The sequence below is a fragment of the Charadrius vociferus genome, unplaced genomic scaffold (assembly GCF_000708025.1).
Source record: "Charadrius vociferus isolate BGI_N301 unplaced genomic scaffold, ASM70802v2 scaffold32, whole genome shotgun sequence".
Lineage (NCBI taxonomy): Eukaryota > Metazoa > Chordata > Aves > Charadriiformes > Charadriidae > Charadrius > Charadrius vociferus.
This window is the reverse complement of record NW_009647856.1, coordinates 12,695,866-12,714,580: the sequence shown is the minus strand read 5'-3', so window position 1 is coordinate 12,714,580 and position 18,715 is coordinate 12,695,866. Positions and strand designations below refer to the sequence as shown.

At 47.9% G+C, this 18,715-nt stretch overlaps 1 protein-coding gene across 2 annotated transcripts in view; it reads left to right on the top strand.

Moving 5' to 3' along the window:
- Positions 1–18,715, top strand: part of NRF1 (nuclear respiratory factor 1) — a 53,475-nt gene that overhangs the window by 13,394 nt on the left and 21,366 nt on the right. For both annotated transcript variants that reach the window (XM_009882989.1, XM_009882988.1), the window contains exons 5-9: positions 190–348; positions 1,384–1,581; positions 3,261–3,362; positions 7,189–7,346; positions 11,528–11,652. In XM_009882989.1, coding sequence (XP_009881291.1) covers positions 190–348; positions 1,384–1,581; positions 3,261–3,362; positions 7,189–7,346; positions 11,528–11,652 — 742 coding nt within the window. The remainder of the gene's footprint in view (positions 1–189; positions 349–1,383; positions 1,582–3,260; positions 3,363–7,188; positions 7,347–11,527; positions 11,653–18,715) is intronic.

Genomic DNA, 18,715 nt, shown 5'->3' with positions numbered 1-18,715 from the left:
TCTCAGCTGAGTCTTGGGAGAATATGGTAAAGTATTTGCCCATCTTCCTTAGGCATTTAGGACTCTTCCAGTTGACGGTTCCAACAGGATGAATGTTAAATGTAATAACTCTGTACTATGTACCTCAAAACGACCAGAGATACGTTTTCCTAAAAAAAATGCTCAACCCTCCTATGTGGTTTGTTGCAGGCACAGCTGCGAGCTTTCATCCCTGAGATGCTGAAGTATTCCACAGGTCGGGGGAAACCAGGCTGGGGCAAGGAAAGCTGCAAGCCCCTCTGGTGGCCTGAGGACATTCCATGGGCCAACGTTCGCAGCGATGTCCGCACAGAGGAACAGAAGCAGCGGGTGTGTATCTCCCATGTCTGTCTGCCTTCAAATTGAGCACAGGGGCTCACAACCAGTTTTTGTGGGAGTAGTTTTCCCCTCGAGTGACAGAAGAAACGATGACATCGGCCCTTCCTTGACTTTGTGTCAGACGTTCAGCCTGGGAGAGCAGTGAGATGACAGAGGCGTAACCTTCAATCTGCTCTGTCCCTGCTGGGGTTGTGTGACGAGTCGGTATTTGAGCCACATCTTTTTCTGCAGCAAGTGCCCTTTTTTCTAGCTGCGGAACCTGCTCACCTCTGTGGCCTTATGAAGCAGCCTACGCAGCCTAGGACGAGTCTGCTCTCCAAGTATGCAGGTCACTTACTGTAGAGTTTGTATCATGGTGTCTTGAAGCCTCTGAAGGGATACTGTCCCACCCTCAAGCAGCAGGGACCTTTGTACTTAAAGGGGAGCAGTCAAGGTTGTGCAGTGAAACCAAAAAAAAAAAAAAGAGAGAACTTGGTGAAAAGGTCTTGGGTATCAGTTCTGGCCATGGTTCCTCTATGCAGGTGATGTTTCTACCAACCCGTCACAAAGATAATCAAAGAAAGCTACCAGGGTGTGCAAGCGGCAGGACTTGCGCAGGCTGATGTAGGTCTGGCTGGATGCTTAGTGAGGCTGGAAATGGTGCTGTGGCAGTTGGTGCTTTCTTAGGTAGGGATAGTTTTCTACTTGTCAGCCCAAATCCCTTAATCAGAATTCCTTGAAAGCTGGCAAAACAGATTTCCTTGGGAAGCTTCCCTTTTCCTTGGCCAGACGTGCTCATTCTGTGTCAGTACACAACAATGCAATACCTCTCCAGAGTGGTTTTCTTCATCTTGGAGAAAGGGGAAAGATGAGCAGAGAGGGATTAGGTATTGGAGCCTTTGGTTTGTCTGAGAATTTGTTGAAAACCACCTCATAAAACGCAGTAAAGGTAAGCATGCAAAAGACCGCAGTAGCAGCACTGCAGTGGTTCAGAAAACTTTCACGCTAACTCTTCACTTTGTTTATTTATTTTTATCCTACTGGTAGGTGTCATGGACCCAAGCGTTGCGGACTATCGTGAAGAACTGCTACAAGCAGCACGGGCGTGAAGACCTGCTCTACGCGTTTGAGGATCAGCAGACGCAGCAGCAGACTACGACCACACACAGTATAGCGCACCTGGTGCCGTCACAGACGGTGGTACAAACCTTCAGTAACCCTGATGGCACCGTGTCCCTCATCCAGGTGAGCGAAACCCTCCAGCTTTGCTTTTCCGGCGCAGCTGACTCGGGATCGAGTTGCCTGCGTCAGGGAGGTAGTTTAGAGCGAACTCCTTTTGGTAGCTTAACTCGTCCTTCAAGAATCTTGTCTTTATCTGTGTGTCTTAGCCTGCAGGCTCGTTAACACAGTGCTCCCGCCCAAAGAAGCAGTCTCATCCTCTTTCTTCCCCACTCCCATCCCTCGGTCTCCTGTTATGGCAGCACATGCATTTCTGCAGCTATTTGGTCAAGCGATTCAGGGATCTGACCCGGATTTAAAAACACCCGTTTACAAACAAATACAGTTCATCGTGTGTGGCCACACAACGCCTGTGGTGACAATGGGATGGAGTGATGGGAGAAGAGGTGGTGGGACTGTGACTGCCTTTCTTTTATGGCATGAAACAGAGCTTAATCTACAGCATTAGGTATTTCTGAGCTCCTGTTCTTCGTCTTACACTTAAAGTGCAATAAATCTATTACACACACTGAATATTTGTTTATCCTCATGATGCCTCCTGCGGTAAGGATGCCTCTTAGGCTGTTTTACAGAGGACGATTCAGGGCAGAAGGGGCTGAGTTCAGGCAGTGGCTCTGCTGCTGTTTAATCTGTGTTCCCCATGTGGGGAGGCTTCCCAAGAGCTCCTCGTGGCTGTGGGATTTGAACCTCACTTTCCCCTGTGCCCCTCGCTCCAAAGCACCGCTGCCCCCTCGTACCTGACTGGCCCAGCGGTTTGTCCCTCTTGAGCGTCACATTTTTAGCGAAGTCTCAAACATCGTTTTCTGTTGGCCATTCTCATCTCGCAACCATGAAGATAAAAACATGGTGTGAGAGTTTGGTTTAGGTTTTTTGTGTTGGTTTTTTTTCCCAAATGAAAGCTTTTCAGTGACTGCTAACAGCTTTCTGTTGCCCCACCGAGGCCGGCCCAGCAGACTTGCCAAGCTGGTTCTGTTTGTTCACCTGCTAAAGTACATTTTCCCTTTGACTGGTGTTCTTTTAGGTGCTGGGCACCTGAGATCCCGTTCACTATCTAGCATTGATAGGTTTAATTCTCCTTCGAAACAAAGCTGCACATCTCCCTGCCTTTGTCTTTTCCCAGCTGTTAAATGGGGTCATTTCCAAAGGCAGTGGGGTATTGAGGATGAACTAATGTTTGCCAAGTGCCTGGAGATGAGAGACACAGTGAATGTTGAGCAGGGGGCGTTATAAATGAGGGCTGGTGTGCAGGATGTTCTGACTCAGGACTACTCAGTGGCTTTTTGAGTGACTTACGCCCCGTGGGAGAAGCGTGTTGGCTCCACCTGCGCACCGCACTCACACCAGGGAATGGCAGTGGTGTCCCACAGCTGCTCTTTGTGAGGTTGGGAGAATAGCGAGGACTCTGTCGTGAATGTAGGGGACAGCACAAGGGCTGGGTAAAACTTTCTTGGACAAACATATCCACTCTGGACGCTGCCATAGATTAACGTGGCTCTAGCGTGTGATTTCCTCTCTCGGGCCTTCGACATTAATCCGTATTTTCTGTGAGCTCTGCAATTACTGTTATTCTCTGTGGGTGAGATGCTTTTTAATGCGAGACCATTTGAGTGTCCCTTTGCCTGAATCATGTGGACTTTTCCCAGCAATAACAAACGGGTTCAACTGCATTTTGTTGACTTCCGCAGGTTGGCACTGGTGCTACAGTTGCCACGCTGGCCGATGCCTCAGAGTTGCCTACCACAGTTACCGTCGCACAAGTCAATTATTCCGCAGTGACTGATGGAGAGGTAAGGACCTGGGTCGTGTTCATGGCGCACAAACCAGAATTGCCCTGTCTGAGCTTTGATAAATATTTTCTAGAATTAAGCGGTCACAGAAAACACCAAGCCTTGCTTCCCCGCACTGTCACGTTAGGGGTTAAAATACACGCGAACGCGAGACTATAAAATTTCATGTCCTGAACTATTGTTATTTTGACTCAGGACCGTAAGAATGTAATTATGGCGGAAGCCTCAGTTTGGAATTTCATACATTTTTGTGATATCTCCTATGGATTATTTATTTTGTGAGGTCTGCTATAGCAGATAAAGACTTAATGACCTACTCAAATACACTTTAGTGTACTTGTATTGAGCAACAGTTTCATCTGTGCTGTGGGTCCTGGGTGCTGGTTTGTCAGTTCAGGGTTTGGAGTGATGCCTGAGATATTTTGAGCCTTTGGTTCGCAAAGAATATTGGGTGGCTGGGGGCAAATCCTGTGATTCTTTGGCCACTGATCTGTGGATGAAATGGGACTGTTCCTTTGCTGCAGCTTTTAGGGGGGTTTGCAGGTAAGTCCCGGGGAGAGCTGTGTAAATACACAGTAGTGCAGAGACAACAGGAGATACTGTGGAGTTACTGTTCCATTTACTGTCAAACTTTCTTCCACTCCTTTACAACTTGGCAAAGTTGTTTCTATTGAGGACTTGATTAGACCATTTCAGTCCCAAAATCTGTGAACACTCAAATTTACACGCATTTTTCTACTTTTTTTTTTTTTTTTTTGAGTAATAACGAGGGGGTTTGTGTGTGTTTAAGGAACATTCCTTTAAGATATGAAGATTTTATATTTTTTTTTTTTTTAACCCTTTTCACCCCCCAACCCACCTGGAAATCAGGCTACGGGTCACGTTCTGCCCCTCTGCATGCTGGAATTCCCGGCTGGACAGTCTGTGCGCAGGAGCGGCGAGGTCTGGTCCGCTCTGCCTGGATGGGGCTCTCGCAGCGACAGGTGGCAGCACAGAACAGCTTTACTCTGCGCCAGACCCTGTTTCCATCTCAGACCCAAAGTGACACAGCCGGGCTCTGGGACCATGACCTTGAAATACTTTTGGGCTGCTTTTGAGGGTTTTCAAGAAGTGGCTGTATCTCTTGAGATCTGGAAGAAGTTTTTCAATGGCATAAATAGAAAGCCAGGGAACACAGGCATCTAATTCCTAACGTGAACGGAACGTCTAAGCAATATCTTGGACAAAATAAAGACACAAAAGTCAACTTGCTTTGAGGATGGGTGCTATTTCTCTGCACGCGGAGATCCACAGCCTGCTGGCAGCCTCTCCGGGGATGTTTTTGTCCTGGTATCTCCTGCTGGGTGAAAATCTCAGTTAGCTCTGAGTAAATTGATGTGTTTACAGGATGCCAAGCAGTGTGGAGCAGGGATGCTCCCTAGTATCTCAGCAGCACAACCTTCGTATTAGCAGGGAGAAGGGCCTGGGCAGTCCACCCCCCGTTCTTTTCCAGGCCTTGCTCCATCCCTGTTCTGAAAAAGCTTAGGCATCTTTGCAGGGCACTGAATGTCACAGTGAGAGGCAGAGACCTGCCTTATCACTTCGACGTGTGTTGCTATGTATTTGAAAAAAAATGTATGTCTGCTCCTCTTCTGCATGGTGGTGGGAAGGGTGTCTTTCCTAGCTCAGCCTTGCTTCGGTTCGGTTCTGGCATGGCTCACGAGTACCACAAACTCAATGCGACCCTCTCGAGATCTCTACCATCTGCAACTTCTTCCTCTCTGGGCACTCGGACTTGGTTGCCGCTTTCCTAAAAAGATGTTGCCTTCTCTCAAATCAACTTCCTTTCTCCTTCTCGCAATGCACTATCTCACTGCTTCCTCCCTGCTTTGGATCCTTCCGCCCAGGGTCAGCTCTGGGCACAGGAGAACGAAGCAGTTGCCTTGAACGTCAGACGGCTGGGGATGGCTAAAGAGCTACGACGAGCGCCAGCTTTGCCTGTGCCCAAGTGCTGGAAAACCAGATTGGCAGCTGCTGAGGAGTGTGTGATAGAAGATGTGAGTGAGAGCGCGACAGCTTCTCTCTCCCTCTCCATCCTTTGATGGGACTAACCCTTTTCTTGCCCAAAGGCAGCAGAATTTACTTGTCCTTTTGTGGGGAGCCTTGAGCCAGCTCTGCTTCTATGGACTTTTTAGCTTTCTCCATGTTAACAAATTGAGGGCTTTTTTTTTTTTTTTTATCACCTTCTACGACATTCTTATTTGTGAGTCTCAGCAAGACGGTGAGTGGCCTGAAATGTTTATGGGGATGAGAACAGAGATGGGGAGGGTGAGGGAAGATCTTCATCTTGCAAAGCAGCCAGTAGGATTTGTCAGCTGATGGGCCTTCATCCTCCACTTCTTTAGTTTTTTTGGTCCAATGCATATTTCTAGTTCACATCCTGGCGGTTTTTGTGGCCGTACACTCATTGTCTCATGAGCTGTGAAGTCCCAAATGGGGAAATGGGGACAAGGTGAAAAACGAGCAGCTGAGACTGAGTGAATTTTAAGGAATATGAAACCTACCTACGTAAAGGTCTGAAGTCAGGGAGTTCTACTCTGCCCTGGTGAGGCCACATCTGGAGTAATGTGTCCAGTTCTGGGCTTCCCGGGTCAGGAAGGACAGGGAACTGCTGAGAGGATCCAGCAAAGGGCTACGAAGATGATGAGGGGACTGGAGCATCTTTCTTATGAGGAAAGGCTGAGAGACTTGGGGCTTTTTAGTCTGGAGAAAAGAAGACTGAGGGGGGATCTTATCAATGCTTATAAATCCTTCAAGGGAGGGTGCCAGGGGGATGGGAATGGTCTTTTTTCAGTGGTGCCCAGTGACAGGACAAGAGGGAACGGGCACAAACTTGACCATAGGAAGTTCCATCTAAACCTGAGGAGGGCCTTCTCTGCTGTGAGGGTGGCAGAGCAGTGGCACAGGCTGCCCAGAGAGGAGGGGGGGTCTCCCACTCTGGAGCCATTCCAAACCCGCCTGGACGCCGTCCTGTGCCACTGCTGGAGGTGCCCCTGCTCTGGCGGGGGAGTTGGACTGGATGATCTCCAGAGGTCCCTTCCAACCCTGACCAGTCTGTGATTCTGTGATACGAACACAGTAGTTTCCATCTGCCGTCTTCTTTCGTTCAGTATATTGCTGCGGCACAAAGAAATTCCAGTTGGCTCAAACCAACTGGCTCAAACCAACTTGTGAACCGAGTTCACAAGTGCTGTACAAATAAATCCTGAATGGGAACATGGACTGTTCCCCAAAATGACAGCAGGTGGGTGCAGACAAATAGAAATGGTGAGGCAAACACAGCCCATTTCCCTGTGGGACATGATCCACACTGGGGTTCCAGCATGGCAGAAATGCAGCTACTTAATAAACTGCCCAGGCTGGCAGGCGGTGATCCGAGCAGAGCAACGATCAACACTGTCCCGTTTTGTTGCGGACATGGCTGGACGAGAGGGGTTTGTGGGAGGTTGAGGGACTTCGTAGATATTTATGGGGTGCGCTTTCTATGTGTGTGAGAAAACTCAAGTTCTTGTTTGGAGATTGAACATATGGAGAACAGCAACTATAATCACGGGCTGACTAGAGAAACTAGAGAAACATGGCTGATAGAGGGGTTGTACGGTCCAGCAATGTTCTCAGCTGGATCCCAGGCTTCCTCCCTTTTTTCCCTGTCTCTCAGAGTCAGAGCATGTGCAGGATTCTGCAAAGACCTCTTGAAACTATCTCACCCTCCCATTTTAGGGAGCAACTGTACGTTCGTGGGATAACATCCTATCCTATGGCCTTTCTTTTTGTTTTTTCCCCATAGGTGGAGCAGAACTGGGCAACGCTACAGGGGGGTGAGATGACTATCCAGACGACGCAGGCATCCGAGGCCACGCAGGCGGTGGCATCATTAGCAGAAGCAGCAGTGGCAGCATCTCAGGAGATGCAGCAAGGAGCAACTGTTACCATGGCACTCAACAGGTATGGGTGAGAGACGAAGGCTTGAAGCATGCGCACGTGACGTTTCCTTTTAGGTTTTCACTCTAACGTTGCAAAGACCGCTGTGTACAGTCCCAGTAGAGGCTTTTCCTTAGGAAATTCCTACATCAGCCCGTGTCCAGGTGTCTGCAGGACAGTTCCTGATTTCCACTGTAACCACAGGAGAGCACTGACACGGAAATTTCTTGAAAGAGGAAAAGATGAGTAGTACCTGTAGCCTCTAAACGATCTTTTTTGTACAACAAATTACAGAATTGAGCTTGTGAAACAAGCGAGAGTCATGGTGTGCTAATAGCACCTTATAAATACGCTGGCCTACGTCTCCCTCAATACTATTAATGGTTTCTTACTAAAAGACTAAGGCTGAATTTCCCTATTTTGTGGCCATACAGTCTCTCCTTAAAAGTCAGAATCTCTTCCAGAGGCCAGTGTTTTGGGGAGTTCTCCCAAATGTGTTTCTGAAGCAGAAGGTGAATGAGCTGCAATAGTGATGCTGCCTCTTCATCTTGGAACGAGCTCTGTGAGATTTTTGGTGGTACTCAGGTTACTCAGATCTGCAGTGTAGTTTTCTACAAGTCCACGCAGCGGGTCTTTGCTCAGCGCCGGTGAGTTGCTTAAGCTTTGCCTGCTGTTCTTCAAAACTGGAAATGGCTGTGGCACACCGCAGTGGCGCCCTGAGAGAGCAGGAGGGACTGTAGGAAACACGGCGTCCACCCCAGCAGCATCAGAGGTTTAACGCTGCTCAGGTGCAGACAAAATATTTTCCTCATCCCAATCAGGATTCTGGTCTAGAGGCTGTTGACTGAGCAGCCGTAGGTTAGGACAAGGCACAAGTCTGCACTGATGATGATCGGAGTAAAGCTCCAAGACCTTGTTATATACATGACTTACTAGAGCAGTCACCTCGATCTTGGGGACGTTCAGCATCTTGCTTCCAAATTCCTTTTGCAACTGATTCACCTAAGCGCCTAGAACCGTTTCTTCTCTCTCTGGTCCAGATTCAGGTCCATCAGATACGGTCTTTTCTGCTACCATACAAGGTTGGTTAAGTAGGCTTTTTTGCTAGTAGTTTCGCTATAAAATTGCCTTTTAAAAATAAGTGATCTTTTTAGGATGCTGTAAGAAGAACGGCTGAAGTAACTAGGCGTGGAGGTGCAGGGAAAAGCCCTGTCTCCTGGAATCCAACTCGGAGAATTTGTCTTGCATACTTCCGGGCAGTAGATTTTTCTATGTTTTTTTTTTTTTTTTTTAAAAAAAAAAGTTCTTCTGGACTAGAACATCAGTGGGCTTTTGATTTTAATTTCATCCCATTGGTACTAGTTTTAGCTCTTAAGGTCACAGTGAGCAGTTCCTTTTCCTGCATTAACTTAGGAAATTCAGAATCTTTAATAAAAATAAATGTTGTTAGAATTAAAGACAGTTTTCTGGAAAATATGAATGGAAGAGCCTTTAACAAGTCATTTAGTCTCTACTGTGCCTCAAGACAGGATCAGCTCTGTTTATACTCAGGAAAACCCTGTGATAAGTCTGTTCAAACAGCTTGTCGTTCAGGAGCAATGTGAAGACTGTAGCAGCGTTGCAGTGGGAATGAGGGACCTCCTCGTGTTTTATTGCCCAGCTTGTGGTCACCCTCTTTGTCTACTGACCGTGGTAGGGCTGAAGACCTTTCTTGGTGACTATCCTCCAACACCCTTCCATGTGAAAGAAGCATACTTCTCCCTTTGCCACAAAATGCTCCTTGTAGCTTTCAGCTGTAGGACTGCAGTCTTTCCCCTGCCTGTAGGAAGATCTCAGCAAGGCTCTGGTCCTTGAAAGCTGGTGACTCATCCCAGCTCTGGAAACTTTATGCCTAATTTAGCTGAAAGCTGCCATCTCTGAATCTTTTTCCAATGGCCACCGAGAGAGTGCAGAGTCCTTCATAGTCCCATGTAGAACAGTACATCTGCCAACAGATGGATGATGCAACCTCTGTCAGGTTTGAGGATGGGAAGTATTAAGCCTTCTAGTAAAAGAGGACAAAGTGGAGGCGGGTAATTAATTCATTGATTTGAACCAATTAATGTTTGTGGAGCACACTGTAACTGGGAAAAGCTTTTATGCTGCAGATCATTATTATTTTCAGGGATGCAACCGTAACAAATTATTAACATGCTCAATTGCCCTTGAAAGTGGATTCAAATAAATGCTGCGTGAAGTCTGGGAAACAGGGTTACATCAGTAAATCCACACTTACCCCAGGTTTGCTGTGTTGTAGGTGGCTTTCCTGCAGTACAACTGCCTTCGCGTAGCTCCGGGTTCAGAAGAGAGATAAGCCAGAGGGAGTAGGAAAGCAGAGGAAAATACTCTTGTTCGGTAGCAGTGTTTAAGAGCTATTCTGAGAGACAGAAATGAAAACACACCCTGAGTGAATACAGTAGGAAAGTGTACAGCATCTAAGCAGGAAATTGGGAAAGAGAATGAATGAGTGGGAAGTACGTGGGAAAATATTGGAGTCAGTTGGTCTACCACAGAATGAGCGGGGCAGTTAAGGAAAAGCATCCTAGGGGAAGCTCCTAGATGGCTCCTTCCGTCTCTTTTCCACATGAAGTGCTGAAGAAAATACCTACTTTTTTAATTCATTAAGGTAAGAAATGGTAGGAGATTCAGCTGCAGGAAGGAGGAGTCTTTGGAATAATTTTGTGACTAGCAGTAGGTCACCAGAAGTAGCTAATAGTTGTCCAAAAGGTCCGGAGAAATCTGGACAGCTGCTGAAGGAAGCTCACAGCACTCTGTGCAACTAATTAGTAAATAAAATGGGATGTCAATAAATGCAAAGTGATACATATACAAAGAAATATCTCCTGTATATACCCAGTGAGGCTCTAACTATATGCTACCAGTCGCTGTTCAGAGAGCATTCAGGGGACTGTCCTCCAGGAATGTTTTATCACTGCTGAGCACTTATTGTCAAAAGAGTAAGTTAATTTTAGGAATTGTAGGGATTTTTTAGGGAAAGGCATAGAGAACAGGGCAGGATCAGGCCCCTGGGCTAACTCATGGTGTGTCTACGTCTGGAATAGTGTGAGAAATGGTCACCTCACTCAAACACATGTCTTACATTTAGAAAAAGTCTGGAAAGGACAAGAGTGATCAGAAAGCAGGAAGAATCCTTGCACAGTAAGTGTGCTGTGGCTCTTCAGCTTGGGAACGAGATTACTGGAAGTCTATGAAATCATGAGGAAAACAAAAAGAGAACGGTTATTTTCTGTTTCTCACAATATCAGACTTCAGGGCTGCCCAGCCAGACTGAGGCAGTAGTTTTCGGAGTAGCAGAATGCAATTTTTCTTCACACAGCGTCTAATTAAATGTGGAACTCATTGCTACAGGATGTTGTGGAAGCAAAAAGTATAAAATGGGTTTGAAAGGGGGTTAGACAAACCTGATGGTCCAGATGCAGTCTCTGATGTAGGAAATCAATACGCTGCCGGCTGTCGGAAGCTGAGAGGGTGTAGGAAGGGAAGGAACATACACGCTCCTTCCTAAATATCTGATACTGGCTGTTCTCACAGCAGCATTGCTGCACGAGAAGGACCTTTGGTCTGACCTCATTTGTATGAAGAAATTTAAGAACACTGTGCTAAGCTACCGATCACTCATTAAAAAGAATTATTAAACCACTTGGCTGGGGAGAAGTACTCCATCTTAGGTAAATGCAGAGCTGCTGATGTGATCCTGGTAATGGTAAACCTCTCGGCTTGTTTCAGTGCAAGGTGAACTGGTTGGAATCAGTAACGAAGGGTAAAGCTCTAAAATCTGTAGTGTACCGGAATGTAACAGTGCCAAAAGAATGCGTTTTGTACCAGAAACCAGAGGCAGGAAGGAGCCACGTGGTGTAACTACTTGGGTTGTCTGAAAGCTTTAGTAGGAGGCGAAGGTAAGAAGGCAGGGATGCTGTGACTAAGAGCTCTGCAAACTGGAAAAACCCAGTGGAAGCAGCTTCTTCCCACATATTCCTCCTCCACTGTAGATTTTCTGCTCCGATTAACTTCATCTGGACCCAGTATCAATCCCTCTCTCTGGATTTGTTCTCTTGACATACGATGCCTGGTTAAAATGAATGCTACTGGAGTTGTTTGTTTGTTTGGTCCTCCTAATTCCTATTTCTCCTTCCCTGTGCCCGCAGTGAAGCAGCTGCCCATGCAGTAGCCACGCTTGCTGAAGCCACTCTTCAAGGTGGAGGACAAATTGTCTTATCTGGTGAAACTGCAGCGGCAGTAGGAGCACTTACCGGAGTCCAAGACGCCAATGGTAAGGCTGCCCGAAAGCTTTTACTTTTTTTTTTTTTTTTTGTTATCTTTGCTCTTAGCTAGGAGTTTTTCCTCTCCTTTACTTGAAATGTCAAGTTTTCACTAGTAAAATAGTTCTGCCTCACTGCGGATTGTCACTAACTAGGTTGTGACTTAAAAGCCCAGGACAAAATGGGAGCACTAACCTGTTGTTTACTGCCATAGCGCTGGTGGCTCTGCTATTTTATTCCTTCTGCCCGCTTGCTATTTAGCCTTAGTTTGGGGGGGAGGGGGAGAAGACTGCTCCCCGCTTCATAGCTGTACAGTGCCTAGCACAGGGAGGACCAGACTTGGTCAACTAACACAACTAGTCAGTGCCTTAATAAAATCATCTCCAAAATGCTTCACTGGGAAGTGGCAGAGAGTATGACCAACGTTTTATTACCCACTCATTTCCTTTCTTTCTCAAGACTTTTTTTTTTTTTTTCTTTTTGTATGCTTGGTGGCTGTTCTTGAGCAACTGTCGCTTTTCGGCTTGGGTGGCACCTTCCAGTCACCCCTCGGCAGTCAGCCTCAGGTTGTTTGCCTCCTGCTTTATTTTCCATCTTGCCACCATAGTCAACTGTTTAGTTCTAGGGATTCTCCGTAGCATTTCTCTCTTCTTATCTGAATATCTCTTCTGCTAAGTCTGGTGACTTTTGCAGTTATTCCAACTAAGCTCGTAGAGAATGAACCAGTTCCTGTGAACTTACTGGTTTAAGAGACGCTCCTGGAACATACGAATGTGTCTAGTTGGTGCTCATCCGCTGCCTCCAGTTGCACTGTACTTTTGCCTGATGCCTTTACCATGCTTTCCAAGTTCAGAGGTGGAACTCACTGGTTATTTTGATGAAATGGAAGGAGGTGTGTCAAAATAAGCTCAAAAAGGATGCGAAGTGTGACGCCGTAAAGAAACGTCGCCTTGAGGATGGGGCTGTTTGGACTCTAATTGTCAAAGGGGAAACAAGGATGTGCAGTCAGGTGGCAGAGCGATGACTCCTTGCCCTGTCACTTTGCACATAAAGCAGAAATCTGGCTAGATGAGACCACCAGTTCGACTGCCATCAATACCCTCACCTCATAGGGAATGCGTTTTAAAACATCAACATTTAGTTGGCAGCAAAAACGGGGCAGTGGAGGGATGAGTAATTTTACTCGGGGTGTTCGACTTGATGTCTCTTGCTGTGGAGTCAGCCAGCCTGAAGAGGGAGCAGAAATGAAGTGAAAACTTTGTCTTCAGAGCTGGGAATGCATCTGATATTGAGAGGGAAGAGCAGGGTTGTGTTGTATTACACTTTGCCGGCAGCCCGGCATGAGGGGGATAAGTGATGTGTGTTTATCAAAGGAAGGATCTGACCCTGGATGCTCAAAACCAGCAACTAATCAGATTTGTAAAAGCACGTTAGCATCCTTTAGCAGATCTGCACCCCTGGCTCCTTTTGGTCTGCTTCCAAAATGCTTTCATGGTCTGGATTCCTCTGGATGCTTCCCCTAAACAACTCTCCTCCTCCACACCCTTCCTGAGTCACTCTACCTCACTCACCCAGCATTAATATCATTTTAACGCAGGCTGGGCTTTTTTTTTAATTTTTTTTTGCCTTTTTTTTTTTTTTTTAGCAGCAGAGTTGGAAATCAGATGGGATTTAGAGTGCATTAAGGGGAGAGACTGCAGCATTTTCCTCTGTGCAAAACCTCGCCCGCAGCCCCTCGCCTTGTTTCCACTCTTCTTCGATTTGCTGTAATCTCCGGTGGTATTAAGGGGAAGGGCTTTGTCGGCACGGTAGTCCTTGGAAGCGCCATGCTGTTAGTTTTATTACGTAACCAGCTAATATATCTCCCTTAGGGATGGAGGAGATGTTGGTATCCATTCCTGCTGTCTCTGTCTGGGGATGGAGAGCAGATGGATTTTCAGCGTTGGCACGGTCACGGAGGATTTGTCTGCCTTCTTCGTACCCTGAAGCCCAGGGTGTGAGCGTGAGCATCGTCCCGGACACCGGTGCTCGGTTAATTTGATACAGCGGGGACAAACCGCTCTGCGTGTCATTCTGTGGGGAGGAAATGAAATGGGGAGTGATTTGGTGCATTGGTTGCAGGAAAATGACTTCCAGAGCCGTAATGGTATTAACCAGCAAATTCCTCCTGCTCGCTATTATTTGCAAAGTCTTAATTTGCTGATATTTCCAATAAATGCCTCTCTCTAGGAATGCTCTTACCCTTGGGTGGGTCCTTTCTGAAGGATTCCATTCCCTTATCTACGCCACTTTCCCTAGAAGGAACATAAGTTTATCCCCATCTTATTGACTTTAGCCATTAGATGTAATTATTCTATTTTTATTTTTTTTTCCTCTCTTGATATGGTGTTTCTCCCATCTGCTCTCTGGCATCTGAATAATAATTAAGTGATACAAAAGAATGAAGATGGGTAAAAAGAGGCAACCTCTGTACGTCTGTGGATGTCTTGGAAGCCAGGGCTAAATTCGGTCTTGCAGGGGGTAGGGAGCCCAGCAGCGTGTTCGCAAAAGGGCTGCGGATAATCTTGTGATCGGTTACATTTATAGCTAAGGGAAATAAGATCTCCTGCTCCCATGCAGTGTCAAACTAGCTAAGTGCATTATGGTTTTCTTGCTACTCTGGAGCATCTGCTCGGAGTCGGGATGCTGGAACCGATGACCCCATGGTTTTGAGCCTCAGATGTTTTGTTCTTAAGTGGCTGGCATTAAAGCAAAGTAATATTCAAAGCGAGAGAAGGGGATTGTAGCAGCACCGATTTCTGAATTTGGCTGGAAACTGGAAATGCTCCGCTAAGAGGAAACTCTACGCTCGTGGGGGCTGCTTTCGGTGTGCACTATGGGCAGCTCCGTGTGACGGACCGGTGCTGGAGCCGTCCCAGCCCGCTGGGGCCGGAGGAGAGAAACTTGATCGGCGTTGGAAAGGAGAGGGGACGGTGCCAGGCTGCAGCCTGGGCCTCGCTCGCTGGAGCATCCTCACACTGCAGCCTTTTGTTTGACATTGATCTGATCAGGGGCTTGAAAGCTGCTTGGGCTATGGGCTTCCTGGCTTCATCTTTAAATATTGATGAAGCTTTTGCCTAAGCAGTACCTGCGCAAGGCTGTAGCAGCGCGCAGCGCTGCTCGTGAAGGACAGAGCAGACTCCCTGCCCAGGGACGGTCGGTTTAATGGCCTCGGTGTCGTCACAAGCCGGGGGTTATTTGCGGTTTTTGCACAGCGTGCGGCATTTTCAAGGGCTGATTTGAAGGCGAGAGGGGCGGTATGCTCCAAGCTCCAGCCTGGGGTTCAAAACCAGAGCATGGAAGGAGAGGCATGGTGGAAAGAGCTGGTGTTGGGAAGGGAAGAGAAGAAGTGGCAGTGAAGATGTGAAATCAAGCTGTGACTGGGGAATTGGTTTAACAGACCTGAGCTCTGCACAGCCAGAGACCCAATTGATCTTTGCTTTCCATCTTGGTCCTCATGTGCAGCAACTGCTGCTCTTTTTCCTGGCCCCAAAGCACATTTTACTGATGTATCTCCTCCCTGTGCTCCTGGAGATGCACTGGTGTGCCTGGTGGTGGCATAGCAGCGTGCAGTTGGGCACTGAGAGGAGCCTACAGCGCATCTTGCCCTTCTCCATTCCCCCCTAATCATCCAAAAAATCCAAACCCAGTTCTCCATACCACCAAAGGGAGCCGTGCTAACGGCTGGGGGTGAGCCAGGATTATCGAGTTGTGATGGAAGCCCGGGGAGAGCATTAGGAATCTGACGTGGGCAAATGGGGATTAGTGAGCTCTCTGCTTTCGCAAACAGAGGAAATAAGGCGTCAGTACAGGAGTGTATCTTGCAAGTTAGCATAGGATAAACAAGTCTATAGCGGCATTTAGGGTGACGGGGAACATTGCACAGAAGAGCTGTTCCAGTTGGGGATTTCTATATCAGAAGCGGTTTAAATGCTGAAAAGCCTTCAGCCCTGGGTGAGGTTGCCGAGCTTTCCTGCACGAAATCAATAAGGTGTCAGGTGGAAACCTGTCTCCACCCTCGGCCGCGCAGATGGGAAATGGGGAACCCTCCTCTCGGCAGCAGAGAGACCTCCGGGCCTGGCGTGCGGTTGCCAGTCCCGTCGGGCTCTGTGTAGGCTGTTTACAGTTGAAAGCGCATCCAGGAGGGGAAGGCAGGAGTCCAGATCCTGTTCTCTGGGCTGCGCACGTCTCCCAGAGAGCGTGAAAGCGGCGGGAGATACATCGGGCAAACCCAGCGAAGGGAACTGCCTGTTCTTGCTTTCGGATGCCTCGGGACAGGGAGGTGCAGCACACTGATCCGCTAGCAACTGGTGGCTTTTTTTTTTTGGTATGAGGCAAAAAAATAAAAAAGGGGGGGGGGAGGCTTGGAGGCCAATGTCAGTCTTTAAAAGAAATCTTTTTTTTCCTGTTGGATCCCCTTTTTAGGGAAGACGGACCCAAACGAGTCGCTTGCAACTTGGCCAAGTGCAGATTAGCTTGCTTGTATCCAAGAGGACAGGAAGGAGAGAGTTGAGCTTTTTGTAGGGTCTTCCCATTGGGAACAGAGTTGGGTTTTTTTGTTTGGTTGGTTTTTTTAATGATGTATTGCCCTGAAACAGGTATGACTTAATCCCAATCAGAAGGAGAAGTGTGGAAAATAATTTTTGCAGGTGCGTTTCATACGACAGCGGAGAAGCCGGTGGCAGCCAGAAGGGAGAGCTGAAGTGGAGTGTGAGTTCCTGGGTGCATGCCCTGAGCAGGTCCAGGAACAGGGAGAGGTGTTTCCTAGAGGACAAATTACTGTGCGTAAATGAATTGTTGTCAGCAACGGGACCCTGATGCACTCTGAGTAAAATATGTTGGCATAAGCCTCAGTTAAAACGAGCTTATTCTGTGTCAAGTACATGCAGTTCCCTGCATATACCCTGTAGAGAAGGGGGTACTCGGCTGCAGCTCAGCTGTCTCCGCATTGGCACGCTTTCCAGGTCAACATCTGGGCTGTCCAGGGAGCCCCCAGTGCGGGTGGTGAGGAATATGCAGTGTTGGGATCGTGGGACACCAGCCACAGGTTTGATCATAGAATGATAGAATGGTTTAGGTTGGAAGGGACCTTAAAGATCATTGAGTTCCAACCCCCCTGCCATGGGCAGGGACACCTCCCACCAGCCCAGGTTGCCCAAGGCCACCTCCAGCCTGACCTTGAACACCTCCAGGGATGGGGCCTCAACAACCTCTCTGGGCAACATGATGCCAGCAGTCAGCATGGTGCTTCTAGGTCTTTCCCAGCACGACGGGGGCCAAAGTATTTCCAGGACCCGGGATTGCTGCTCTGTTTGCACCTTACCACCACAGATGATTTCTGCTCGCTTTAAACCCATCGTGATGGCTCTCTTGCTTTTTGCTGCTGTCCTGCGTTACTCCTGGGCGCTAATCTTGGGCAGCGCTGGCGGTGCTGTTGGATCAGGCTGTCCTTCTGACACCGGGCTGTCATGGGCGCTCTGCGGCTTTGGTTTGACATCTTGGGACTGATGACGAGGTGGCTGCCGCTGACGATTAGGATTTGTCTGCCCACCAACCGGGGCTAAAAATAGTGGCTCGGACAAGTCCCTCTCGTACTGTGTTGGTGGCCAGATTTTCCCTTCCATCCAACTGACCAGGCGCTACCTACGCCAACGTGCAGTTGTGTTGCGTGAAGGCAGCTTTGCACAACCTTGCACAGACAGTTTGCCTGGGTGGTTTGAGTAGAGCCGGAGGCTGGAGGTGGATGCCACGGCACTTCAGTGCCTCTGGCTTTTAAGGCTTCTCTTGACTTGTTGAGTGACCTTGGTAAGTCCTTTGACAGAGACACAGGGTGGTTATTTCTGGGTACAGCTTGGCTCCTGGGATTGGGAGGCTCACGGGCTCTGTCATTCTCTTTCCTTGGGGGGAAACAGTTTTATATGATGAGTACTCGTGATATACTGCAGGTCTCCTCTTTGCAAGGGCAACGGTATTGGAGGAGCACAAGGTGAACCTCTTGGGTGGTCTTGTGCCCCTGTTCTGTGTCCAAGTCTCACGTAAAGTCTACAGGCTGCTCTTTAGCTCTGAAATATGCCTTTGAGATCGTAAAGAGAGAAGGCAGCATCCTGGGGAGACACCAGAAGATGCTCGGTTCCTGGCTTGATCTCTTGCAGTCCTCTGAAAGATGCTCGTCCCTCCTCCTCGGCATGTTTGTGATGGTGTTAGCAATACCCAGAAAGGGAAGCCAACTTCATTAGGGGTGGGGAGTCACTGCCAAGTCCTTTGCCGTTTGATCAGTTCTAGTGTTTCTTTGAGTCCTGGTGGGTTCAGTGAGTTTCCATCCGGTAAATGAGCCGTGCCCCGCCTGGCCTTATCTCCCGGCTTCTCGATGACCTTACGGCATCTCCAGCACCTCCCTTGCCCTCCCCGTTTCCCCTCCCCTGGTGAGTTTTGACATCCATTCCTGTTATCAGGCAGTTGAGACTTACAGGCTCTCCAGCTGTCACAGCTGATGCTGTCCCGGTTTAAGCATAGGCCATTTACCTTCCACGTGTCCTGAATTAGGGGAAATGGACAGGAGGGCTGGGTCTGTTTAAAAATTAAAGCTGATTACAAGGCATTAACATTACATTTAAAGAAATAGGCAGCAGCCCTCCTCTCTCAGCATAGTTGCAATATGTTCCCTTTTGTTCTGGTCTGGAAGAGGAAGCAGGACTGGTATTGACTCCAGGCTGGGCAGGGTTTCTTCTTTATCCGTAAATTTAAAAGAGAAGCTGCCTGCTGCAATACTTTAAAGCAGTTTTGGTTTTACAACCTAAGGCAGTTCCCCTCTTTGCGATCGTAACAGAAAGCTGAAGTTCTTTATGCTGCTCCTGAGTTTCTCTTAGAAAATTTGGATCTCCTGACGCGGTGTTCGTCGATCTGTCTTCTGAATTACCGTGTTGGGAAGCTTCATATTTGAGGGATCCCAATTGTTTTACACATGCATTCACTCTAGTGCCAAAATGAGCCATCTCGGGGGCAGCAGTCAGGATGAAAACTTTCCTCCCCCCCCCC